At 40.0% G+C, this 12,683-nt stretch overlaps 1 protein-coding gene across 3 annotated transcripts in view; it reads left to right on the top strand.

Annotated features, from left to right (window-relative positions):
- brip1 (BRCA1 interacting helicase 1) overlaps positions 1-12,683 on the top strand; it is a 48,012-nt gene that overhangs the window by 19,071 nt on the left and 16,258 nt on the right. For all 3 annotated transcript variants that reach the window (XM_086178273.1, XM_086178265.1, XM_086178257.1), the window contains exons 10-15: positions 392-524; positions 700-854; positions 1,321-1,498; positions 2,034-2,174; positions 2,668-2,829; positions 12,269-12,428. In XM_086178273.1, the coding sequence (XP_086034399.1) occupies positions 392-524; positions 700-854; positions 1,321-1,498; positions 2,034-2,174; positions 2,668-2,829; positions 12,269-12,428 (929 nt within the window). The remainder of the gene's footprint in view (positions 1-391; positions 525-699; positions 855-1,320; positions 1,499-2,033; positions 2,175-2,667; positions 2,830-12,268; positions 12,429-12,683) is intronic.

The following is a 12,683-nucleotide window of genomic DNA, read 5'->3' as shown; positions in this document are numbered from 1 at the left end:
TCAGCACTCCATCCAAACACACATACACGTGCACACTTACGCATACGCCTGCAGGAAATCACTGGAGGTTAGTCCCGGTGAGAAGTGACCACCCAACATGTTTCAATATTGACCGCATGTTGTCAATAAACAACCCTTGGTCTCACGACACAGTCAGCTAATGCACTTGACACGACCAAAATGGTGCAGACAACTCTGAAAAATATCCAATGTACAGAGGTTGTAAAACCCCCTCCACTTCTGACCATTTAATACATGATCTATTTGTTTCTTTACAACTTTAATGTATAAAAGTACTGACACCACAATCCTTGTCTAGAGGATGAGTTGCGCCAATATTTTCTGAGGATATCGTATGTTTTATATGTATATATATTTCTTCACAATATAGTTGGATCCAGGAGAGCCAAAGCTTAATGACTGAAAGAGGATTTGAGAACTCTTGTAAAGTTTGGAATGGAAAAGATATACTGGGCATTTTCCACAACCTGGGAATCACTTTTGGCACCTTTACCATTCTTCAGGTACCTGTCCTCCGTATGTGCTGTTTAGCAGATTGCAGCTTTCTTGCATTGTTCAATCGGTTGGTTTCAATTGCATTGGTTGATGAGACATTTCATGTTTTGTTTTGCAGGACTATGTCATTTTTTTTTACCAGTAATAACTTTTATCCCCCACACTTTTTTTCATGTTCAACAGCAAAACTTGGCAACTGTGATGGAGAAGGAGGAGCGTGTAGGTGCTGGCAATGGGAAAGAGGACATGGTGCAGGTGCCAACCATCGGTTCACCAGTAGCTGCTATCCTTAAAGGTCTCTTTATGGTGCTCAACTTCCTCTACAAGGAAAACAGCAGGTTGGAGCACTAAAGCTTATGTACCACTTCAATCCAGTCTCTCTGTGAGGAGGGAAATATGTGAGCCAGTATTTGGAGATTTCCTACATTGATACTTGCTGACTGTATTTGGTCACTGTGAAAACAACAGTGGCAGTGGCAGTTAATATTAGAAATGAAATAAATCCATAGATACCATGCATATTTTTACTTTCTATCTTGTATTCTTCAGAGCATAAATATCAATCCACTTAGACGGGATTCAAAGGTTTCAATTCATATAGATGTATTATCTGTCGAAAACTAGGACCTACTGATTTTAAAAGTAATACACCATTAGTAGCTCCCCTATATACTATTTGTCAATGCTGAGGATGGAGTGTGCAGTGTTTTTTGTGCAAAATTTGTTTATAGAGATGTAACCGTTGTCAAACTTTGAGAAAATAAGGGGTTGCATAGCATTTGAATAAAGCTGTTGTGTCTGTAGGTTTTGTGAGGACTACAGAGTTGCGCTCCAGAAGAGCTACAGTTGGACAAACAAGTCGGCAGCCGATCCCACAGATGCGCAAGGATTTATTGTCGTGCCTCGCCACAGAAAACGCCAGAACACCCGCGTCAAAACAGAAGTCCTGGCATTGAGCTTCTGGTGCCTTAACCCTGCTGTGGTGAGCATAGACATGACTGGGCGCCCGTGTTAGCCACAATAATTCTTAATATTATTAATAACAATAATGTTTGTCAGGCATACTTTATATTGGAACAAAAATCAAGGTCCTTAAATCTCTCTCTATTTAACCATCCAGAATATATATTGATGGAAAGAATATTGTGACTCTAATGTGTCTGTGGAGGTTCTCAGTCATCCAGGTTACGGTCAGTTCTTGTCAAAATGTTCTTCTCGTGGCAACTGGACTTGATTTTTCTTTCCCGTAGACGTTACTTCTCGGCCCAAAGAAGCCTCTCAGATGAGAGGCGAAACGTCTGTAAGGGAAGAAAATCAAGTCCACTTGCCACGAGAGGAAAATTTGACAAGAATACATTAAATGTCTGTTCTGCTCATATGTCATTCTCTATCGTGAAGCTCATCTGTTCAACTGTAGAAGGGGAAAGAGAAATGTCAGTTTTGAAGGGCTGGTTTAGTTAAAATAGTGTCTTCTATTTACTGCAATTGAGATATTGACGCGTGTCTTGTTTTCACAGACCTTCTCTGAGTTGAATGGCGTGGTGCACAGCATCGTGTTGACATCAGGGACTCTGTCACCAATGGGGTCCTTCTCCTCAGAACTTGGGGTAAAATTCTCCATTCAGTTGGAGGCCAACCATGTCATCAACAAATCCCAGGTCAGTGGTCAGTACGCCATCCCACACGGCCACATGTTAATGTGATCCCTTAAGATTTATCTAACAGCATTTCAGAGCTTCTCCTTGTTATTTGTTACTTGTTATAAATCTGACAATATTAAAACCATATAGAGATGATCTCCAAAAAAATCTGCTAAACATTGGATAAATTGCGTGATTTGTCCATGAGGTGCTACACTTTTATGCAACAGCTTAACTGTCTAATAGAATTTATGGATTTCCATTGGTTACACGATAAAAGAGGACGCTTAAATTAAAATAGGAACGATGCCTCTTTTTTTGATCGGAGGTAATTAGTTATAGTAATTCATACTAAGGCTCTGTAATTGAGATCACTATTATGTTCATTGGGTTGAAAATAAAGAACAAATGACCCAAGACTCACCTAATCTGCTAACATATACTGAGGGTGCAAGATCATGTTCTTCAGAAGTCGCCGAATGAACATCGAGTGCTAAATGTCTCTCTGCAGGTTTGGGTTGGCACCGTTGGCGCAGGACCTCAAGGCAGGAAACTCTGCGCCACCTTTCAACATGCGGAGACCTTTGCTTTCCAGGATGAAGTGGGTGCCCTGCTGCTGCATGTCTGCCAAGTGGTGACCAAGGGTGTGCTCTGCTTTTTGCCCTCTTACAAAGTAACTATACCACCAACACGTACTAAAACAGACATGAAATGTGCACATGATTTTAGGAGATTGATATGCCTTTCATTCACGTTTTTACAAGAAAGGAACTTCATTTTAGGATTTAATGCAAGGTAACATAGGTAACATTTTAGTGTTGTGTAAAAGATTTTAACTGCCTGGAATGGTTTTGCCTGTGCTGAGTGAATGGAAAGCTGTTCCACAATGGAGGTTTCCTTTCAGCAACCCAGTAACACACTTTTTTTGTCCAATTTTATTGACATAATGTTCGGTCACTCTCTAGTGTACATTTATACAAACATTATTTCAGAAAAAGACTCCGAATATAAAGATTTTTTTTTTTTTTTCTCCAGGGTTTGCATTTTGGCTGCAAGGACAGCCAATTAAAGTTTAAATACCGGCAAATCAAAGAACTGAAATTCTATTTTTTTAACTTTCAACCAGCATTATAAAAGTTTCCATTTCTATCTATCCTTTAACTTATATTTGATAAAAGTCTACAGAAATATAACATGAACATAATGAAATTTTTTTGAATTTGTTTTATTTTAATGTGCTCAGTCTTTATACATATATATATATATATGTGTGTGTGTGTGTGTGTGTGTGTGTACATGTCTGATTTCTATTTTAGGGTCTGTGTATAAAGGGTGAGTAGACTCTCTTTAGATTTGCACTCTTCTGCTGCTCCTGTTCCTCTTGTTCGTCTGTCAGCTGCTTCCATTGGTCAGACAAGAACATTTTCATGTTGCATAATTTCTCATCATCATTTTGGCGCTTTGTGAAACATCAATTTTTACGTTGTACCACTGGAGGGAGCTAGAGACCAGGTATTTGAAACATGTCTAGCAACGCTTTTATTTTTTTATTGATTTGTTTTTTATTTTAATACATTTTTAACATAGTTTCGGTGTAAATTCTCATTGCCTAAACACAATTGTATTTTTTTAATCTGTTCTACGCTGACACACACACACACACACATACACACTTTAACAAATGATCAGAGACACTATCGTTCAAAAATTTCGTGAATTATTGTAGCATTGCCGTGTTTGCAATTGTTCTACTTTATGTCCAAAATACGTTGCTAGAAATGCTGATATTTATAACACTTACACATGAATACTTAAAATTCCTTTCTCAAAGGGCAAAATGATCCATGCCGGTCTTCCTTCCTCTGACTTGGTGGTGTTGATAAGCGAGTTCATTTGATCAGCAGTCTCTGAAGAGCGGGTGTGAGAGGGAAGGGATGAAGACGTAAACATTCCTATATGGGACGGATTTCGGTTTGAAGACACCGAGTCATTATCCCAGCTGGTGGTGTCACGTTCCAGTACATCACCACAGCTGAACAGAGGTGCTTGTCAGGTACTTGTGGACGGTCTGCCTCTCAGGTGTTAAGGTGACTTGTAAGAGAGCACTCATAGACACCGTGTCCCCCTTTATTTCCTAAGCCTTTTCGGCCATGAATAATTCAATGTCCATTATATCTCAGTTGCCGCATCAGTTCACTAAAGGGCAACAGAATTTTTTGCTATTTTGTCTGTCATTCTCTGAACGTCATGTCACATTTTTTGTTATTCACAAATTTGGACCTATTAACTTTTTTTTTTGTTTTTTGCTTTTAAGTTAGAAACTATTACAAAATCAGCCATTTAGGTAAGGTGTAGTGCAGTCATAAAAATGTGGCACATTGAAACTTGATTGATTGTATGTCCTTCTTTGTCTTTTTGAACACATTATATCAAATTTTACAGTTGTAGCCTATACTTTCAAAAATCTTTATAATAATTAAAAAAAAAAACCCATACATATACATATATATTCTCTGAAAAGAGAATCCATATCGACCCAAGTATCCACTATTTGTTTTCATTCTATTTATACTTTTTTTCCATTTAATGAATGATTCCCCTGTCCTTGACAAAGAGGGTAAACATGGAGCTTGAAACTCAGATCCACATACACAGAAATGTTATGTACCTTAGCATTCTGTCCAGCCGGGACACACTGCATCGCTGCCGCTCTTCAAAGTACACTGGATCAATTTATTCCCCTAAAGTACTCTGTTGACCCCGTCTTAGGTTGACAGGCTGCGGTAGAGATGAAGAGAGGGATTTCAAACACTTTGTGTGAATGTACACAAACAGAAGACGTGTAATGTACTATTTACGCTTCAGTTTGGCATTGACTCCTGTCAATTTACTTTTTCTTTTTCTCGAGTCGTCCCTCTGGCTTTTGTGTCAAGTTCATCGCCAATTTAAAGAGTTGATACGGTGTTTCTCAAAGTGGCCTTTAGCCTGTTTGTTTGCTAACAGAGGTGGTAAAATGTACATGAACATTTTTGTCATGCACTTTTTACCATAAATACCATAGATTAATGGTACCTACCATAAATAATTGCCACCTGAACCCGCGGTATAATAAATGCACAAAGTGGAAGTCCCACATTTGGTGAATTTTTGACTGTTACGTAATTGAGCTTGTGTCAGTTGTATTATTTTGACAAACCTCCTGTCGCTCCACAGTAGTGAACTGCACATTTTCCAGACAAAATAGAATGCCAAACCCGCTTTTTTGCACTTGTGAAAGGCATCGTGTCACAGCTGCTCAGATTGACTAGAAGAATATTGTCAGTAATATTGTCGAGGAATATTGACTTCATCGGCCTCAACATTTGCATGACGGACAAAACGCGTCCTCTCATACAATCTTCATGGACATTAATAGCAGCACTGAAAATATTTATCTTTGGCTTCTGAAAGTTAAGTGGTGAATGTTAGATCTTTGATGGTCTTATTTTTTTTGTCACCAGCCTGTTCCATCTGTGATCTGTTCCCACATCCAGGCTGAATCTCTGGATCTCACATATCATAAATTTAATGACCATCTGTTTCTCCCCAGTGTGGCCACATAATCCCAAGCAAAAATATGATAAAACTAATTTTATGATTGATATGAAAATTATTTTGTACCACATTTTTATATTTCATTTCCCATTGCAAATGAGATAAAAGACCATGCGCTGTTAAAATCTCTAGAATCCACTTGAACAAAGCCCGTCAGATAAATGCAGGCCACGGTTTGAAACGAGAGGACACTCGTATTGTTGTTAGTCATTTGTGTTCTCCTCTCATCCCTTCTCACTTTGATGGAAAGTGTTCTATAAATATATTAATGCAATGATGGGGATGATGATTATTTTGTTTTTTAATATTGAAGTCCTTCAAGGATTTTGTTTTTGCTTGTCAGATTCAGCTTATTGCAGGGTTATTCTTAGGTTCGTAGTATTTCCGCCATAAGTTTCGTTGTTACGGCTTGTGATTTAAGACCCGCTAACGTTTTTTTCCCAGTATTATCGGCCTCTTTTTTTGGTGCCGTTTCATTTGTACTCACCCTGATCTGCATTTCTCTTTCATTACTGTTCTTTTTTAGGAGAACTTTTTTTTTTTAAATGGAGTGCCAGGACAACTGTTGACATTTGTTCCACGCTCAGACAGATTTTCTACTTCAGTGGAAAATCTGTCATCTATAGTAACGAGTAGTCAAGATCACGCATTTCAGTGTTACACATACTGTAATTATTTGATGTGTCTGCAGTCCGTCCTGTTAGTCTCTCAGCTGAGAAGGAAAGCTAAGGCTCATTACAGTGTTGCAATCTCATTTTACCTTTCCTTTTTATCAAGCTGTTATGCCAGCCGAGGAGCCCCAATGAGATGTGGAATATGTTTTTATTATTGATAGCCAAGTTGGAGCCTTCCCTCTTGCTTTCTATGCTGACACATGAATATTTAATCTGCAGTCAGCTCTTACAGATGAATAGGATATGAAGTGCCGGGGTATTAATTGGAGCTCATTGCCGTGTTGGAGCCATGGCGTCCGGCCCGTCTATGGTGCGCATCCACAAGGCACTGAGGATGCGCTCCTTCTCGACATCTCTCTTCACTTTGTACACCTACAAATGCCCAATGCAAAACAGTGGCAGAATCTTGAAAGTAGACAATATACATTTTGGAATAGGCAAGTGCAAAGTGAAGAAACACAGCGGTTTATATGAGCTTGTTTCCATCGAACCTATGGTGAAGAAAAATGAGGGGCCAGAAGGCAGATTCACAAATTCCCATTCACTTACATGTGTTGTACTATTTTAAATACAGACAGAAACATGCATGCTTGCACACCAGTGTACAAGTTGCAGTTAACTAGATAAATGAGAGATCTAGTTGTATCAATGACAACTCAAGGCTCATTTAACATAAAGCTATTCATCAAACATAAAGCTATTTGAAAGATAAGGCAAACATTTCAGTCACTCATTCTGTAAGTATTTAATGAATTGTTGTTTAAGAGATTAGCTCACCCAGTGTTTGTGGAAATGTCGGAATTTCAGCGATGTCGTCACCTCAGCACAGGATTTTGTCATTACGAATATGGGCCAAATTTTGATTTTGGCAAAGTATTGATGTGATAAAGATGATCAGTTAAAAATGCTCTTTTAGCTTCAATTACCATGGCTCCGTTCCGTGCAGGCAGAGGGTGTTAAACTGAAGGTATGCAGGGATTTACGTAGCCTTGTATTTGAATAAAAAATATCTACTGTTGTTTTAGTCTCGTCCTGCTGCTGTTACTGATTTCTCAAGTGACATGTGATGTGAATTTCTCGGTTTAAATGTTGCGGTTCGGTTAAAACTGAACCGGTGGTGTAGCAGACTATTCATGTAATTTTATAATATTCAGATCAACTTGCATTCAGTGAGATACTACAAGTACAGACTTCACTGTTGCTGCAGTTTTGAAGCTATTTAATTTTTGACAGACGTACAGAAGGGAGTGATTGTGGCTCAGCTTGTCTTTCAAACAGGAAGGTCGATGGTTCAGTTCCCGGTCTCTGAATGCCGGCGCATCATTGGGCAAGATATTGAACCGTCAGTTGCTCCTGAGCCATGCATGCATGTATGGCTGCTTTGCTGTCCTATGTGTGTGTGTCTGTGTGTGCATGTGTGTGTGTGTGTGTGTGTGCGCGCGCATTTTTTTTTTTTCGGGGAGGGGGCTATTTTTAGTGAAGAACGCGGATGTTCCCTTTCAGCCTCAGCTCAATTCTTGCAGTCAAAGTTGTTAATATGAAGGGAAATATCTGTCCAAAATATAAATTGAAAAAAAAGAAAGGGAACAGGAAGCGTGAAGTCCCTTTGTCTTGAATAGACTGAAAGCCTCCATCAGTTTTTGTTGCCACCAGACGACAAGGGTTGGCCAGAGGTGGCAGGTGGCTTCTTGCCACTCGTCCTGGCGTGATGGTTGCTGTGATATTTTGAAGCTGAATAATTTACACTGCAACAATACGTCTCCCCTCGCTGCAGTGAAATGTGGCTCCTGGCTGCATGTTTCATTAATGCCATCGCCTCCTATCTTCTTCCATAATTCATCAGGAACTAGAGGAGCTGCGATGTGTCGCCACACAGCTCAGTGACACCAGGGACATAGGGAATGAGATGGAGGCCGGATACAGAAGAGGTGAAAGTGGGGAAGAACATGGGAAGCGTAGAAGTGTTAGAAAGACTACAGTTCACTGCTTCTATCTGTTTGTTCACCACACTGTCCCAATTGGCAGGAAGATCTGGCCCACTTAACCGTATTATAGGCAGAGGCTGAACATTGCACCTACCAGGGATAGCGGTGCAATAAATATTTTACACCTCGTCCTCCTCCCCTATGTGCTAAATACCCCACATTTCCACTTTGGTTTCCTGTGCGTGGCAATTAGGTTAATGTAGAATGACCCTTGTAAGTCCAAAGTTTGGCAGAACAAATGAATTATGCTGAAATGCTTCTGTTCCAAAAGAGATAGAATTCCATCGGAGATGCTCTGAAATGCTGTGAAGGAATGGGAAAAGAAACCTCAGCGTCACAGCCTTCAGCCAAGAGTTTTCTCTAGCTTCAAAATGTGCTCGTCGTCCGTGCCTTTACTCTTTACAAATGTCCCCGTGGCTTTTTTTTTTAGGCTAAAGAAAAGAAATACTAATGGTCGTACTTTTATGATGCCAAACCGGCCTGCCAACTAAGCAGCAGGTCCATGTCAGATGTTGTCCATCAATAATTTATAAATATGCCGTTGTCAGTTTTGTGTGTGTAAATTCTCGGAGTGTCTGAACACTTGCATGGTTGACAGGCTTTGCTGAAGGTGCTGAAAAACCATTTGACTGCACATTTTAAAGACCAGCTCCGCACGTACATCTAAGCAGTCGAACCTGTCGGAGCAACAAAGGGTTATCCAGAGCTCAGCACAACAAAAGCGACACCTGCACGCCCACATAAAAGCAACCCATCGCAAGTGTTTCCATTCAAACATATTCCAACATAAATGGATGCGAGCAAAAATAGGATAGAGCTAATTTGATGCTTCATGTAAAAATGATTTTGCATCGCATTTTTATACTTCATTTCCCATCGCAAATGAGATAGATATAGGATGCGCCGTTAAAATCTCGAGAATTCACTTGAGCCGATCAGTTAAACGCAGTCCACATTTTGAAATCAGCCATGCAAAATTCTGAATTTGAGTCAACTTACCAAAACAGTGTTTGAAGTTTATGGCATATGCTCATACTTACACAGTTCTTGTCAGGTATTTGATAATAATGATATGTTAGCACTGCTCAAAATGAATAGAATTTTAACCAATGATAGCTTCAATTTCAGTATATCTATCTGCAACAAGCTATCAACCTCGATACTTGTAAGATTTTGTAGTAAATATTTTATGCGGGTGTTTTTCATTTAGTCACGGCACCAATGGCATTCTTACATGTGAGGTCCAGATGTTGACGTTGTGTCTACTTTGTGTTCTCGAGGGCCCTGTACAAAATTCACCCACACAAGACAGCATCGATCTCACTGATAATTTGCCTCCAGTCTGTGGGTGTTGGTAAAAATAGAGCGCCAGAATGTAAATATGAAGAATTTGCTGCCACGCGCAAAATATTTACAGGCAATAAGGTTTGTCTACACAGCGGCCCAAGGTCAGAATGACAAACAAAACATGAGCCATTTTCCGGACCGGTGGCTTACGAGATCCCTCCGTGAAACAAAGAGCAACCTCTCTCCGTTCACCAGAAATGCATGAAAATTGTATCGCAAAAATGTCAATTGAGCCCCCACAACTTTGTAACGTATACGCGATCTAAACAAACAAATGTTAAAACGGAAATTGCTGCTCTTACAGGGGGAGCGAGCAGGACACAGCTAGCACTGACACAGGTGGTCCACAAATTTGAATCCCATTTTAAGCTTTCATCTATGCCAGGCAGAGGAGTTTGCGTCAGGGAGTGAAATCCTATGTCATCGAATAATGTAACTGTTCCGCAAAGGTCGCCCGTCAAGCACACGGGGAGAGAAATAACGCTACAAGAACGACGCCCGGTCCGTTCATTCCCAGTCGATTGCGTCGTAATTTGGTTTTTATCAAGTGTCGCTTAAGTTTATCTGCGTGAGTATTTGCTCATTTTCACGTTTCCTTGAGGAATCGACTCCTTTTAGCGTATAGCCTGACAGATGATCACTGTTTTGTTTAGAGGAAGAGCTGCCTAAAGTACATAGCATTATTTATTCATTCCTCTCCCAAGATTGCTCTGGAAAGCAATAGCAGGACAAACAATTTGCAGAGTTTAAGATGCATGCGAGGGGGTCCTTGTTGATGTAACACTGCATATTTAGTGAATGCCCTATATTTTATTGATGCAACCATGCTGCCCTTGCTTGCTTTTGGAGGCATCAACCTGATAAAATCTTCTACATGCTTCATTTCACCATTATGAGGCAAACACACTGGCATGGAAACAACTGTCAACACTCTTGTCCACTCAGTATAGCAGATTCAATTTGCTTTTCGATGCAAGCGGTGTGTCTGGGAAAGATTTGGAGTTGCTTTTCATGCAGGCATACAAAATAGGATGATTTGGTTGTAATGGATGAAACTAAAAACTCCCAACGCTTCCCATTTACAGTTGGTCATGGTGGTAAACTAAAAGTTGTTAAAGTTTCTACTGACTAAAAGAAGAACTTCTTCTTGACCCTCCTAACACATTTCCAAGCCAGTGAAGCTGCTCTTTGATTGTGAGGCCATGCTTATTCAAGGATATAATCTGCACTGCACAGCTATGTTAGTGCTGTGCTAGGATGAGGGCTTTTAGATCAATGTGCTTCCCCCGAGAGACGGTGACTTTTTGCACCAACAATAGTACAGCAGCAGTGATTTTATTTCCAGAAAGCACAGGGAAAAATATAAAGCTTGGACGAATCAAAATGAATTTTCTGATTTTGATCGCTTTATTACAGACTTAGTCCAATTGCGATAAACATGCGTGGAAGATAGTTGTGGGGATCAACAGATGCGATAGAAACGAGCATAATAGTATAACGATGTTACAATATTATTGTGATATACCTGTTTTATACCGTGCTTTGCTTTAGGCATATTGTGACTTTGCCTGTTTTTCATATGACAGGTATTCAAAGGCATTCTAACAGCCACTGACGGTGCAAATGACCCAACCAAGAGTTGTTTAGCTTACAGTTATTTATTGGTTGCATATAATAATATGAGACCCGGCCCTGTGTGTTTGTGTTTTAATTAATCCGGTCTCTTACTGATGAAAAGTGTTGCTCATTTTGCAGCATCTTTTGGCACCGCGTTGTTCTTTATTTTCAATCTGCCTTTTCCTCTGACAGCCCCTGACTGTGCGTCTCAACATTAGAGTGACAGGTGAACGGTTACCTTCTGCGTGGCTGTCGGTCAATCCCGTCTGGCAGGCCTATGCAAATGGAGACTCTGGCCTGAGTGTCAGTGTGTCGTGTCTGATTACTGTTTTTGAGAAGTCTGTCAACTTATTCTATTTTGCTGTTGGTGCTGGTAAAGACGCTTTTATGGCCAAACAGAGGGATGAACAAGATGGTTTCGTGACAACATCGTTTTTAACGCTATTCTAGTGATCTGTGCCACTCAGTGGTTCACCGCAGAAAATATGGACTTGCAGAAAATGATGCGTTTGACTGGCCCCAATATTTTTTACAAAATGTCTCGATTGATTTTTGCTTTCTTGGCCAAACATCTGCCCATCTCTTAGGATGTGCATATTTTTTGCTTAGATTTTTCACTGGCCTTGGGGGGGGAGGGATTAATCTCCTGGGATTTATGAACGAATGTCCAAACATCTGGTGTAAAGTGGTATGACTTGCCATTACAGGCCTAGAAAAGTGAGTTACAACTCTTTACCAATAACATTATCCATGACAGTAGAGAACAGGCAGCACAAAGCGCCCTTAGATGCAATTATTTAGATGTTAGGTGAACAGCTCTACCCTGTGTTTTGAACAAAATTGAGAAATCTTAACTAACATCTGAACTTTGACGAACACTGTGTTTTTCATGTAGATGATGGACAAGTTGCGGGATCGATGGACCTGCACGGGTCTCTGGGAGAAGCTTGAAAAACAAAAAACGGTCATAACGGAGCCCCGTGGAGGCGGCAAGGGGGAGTTTGATGAACTGCTTCAGATTTACTACGATGCCATTAAACACTCTGCAGAAAGAGGTGAGATTTCTACACATGAATCCCTGCTTTCTTTGTGACTTCACACTCTGAATGCTTTGAACATCAACAATCTGAATTCAGCATTCTGACAACTTTAATGTTTTTTTTTTTTTTTTTTTTTTTTTAGATTTCGGGCAGCTCCTTATCTTAGCTAAAACATTATTTTTGCTTTTACATTGACCCGGGATCTCTCCGGTGTTTTTCCGTGTGGTGATTAAAAACAGGACTGTTATTGTCCTGAGCCGTACATTACTT

Source organism: Fistularia commersonii, chromosome 3 (assembly GCF_037954325.1).
Source record: "Fistularia commersonii isolate RoL2024-O1a breed Wild chromosome 3, RoL_Fcom_v1.0, whole genome shotgun sequence".
In the NCBI taxonomy this organism is placed as follows: domain Eukaryota; kingdom Metazoa; phylum Chordata; class Actinopteri; order Syngnathiformes; family Fistulariidae; genus Fistularia; species Fistularia commersonii.
Note: the sequence above shows the minus strand (reverse complement) of the source record. Positions and strands in the feature narration are given on the sequence as shown.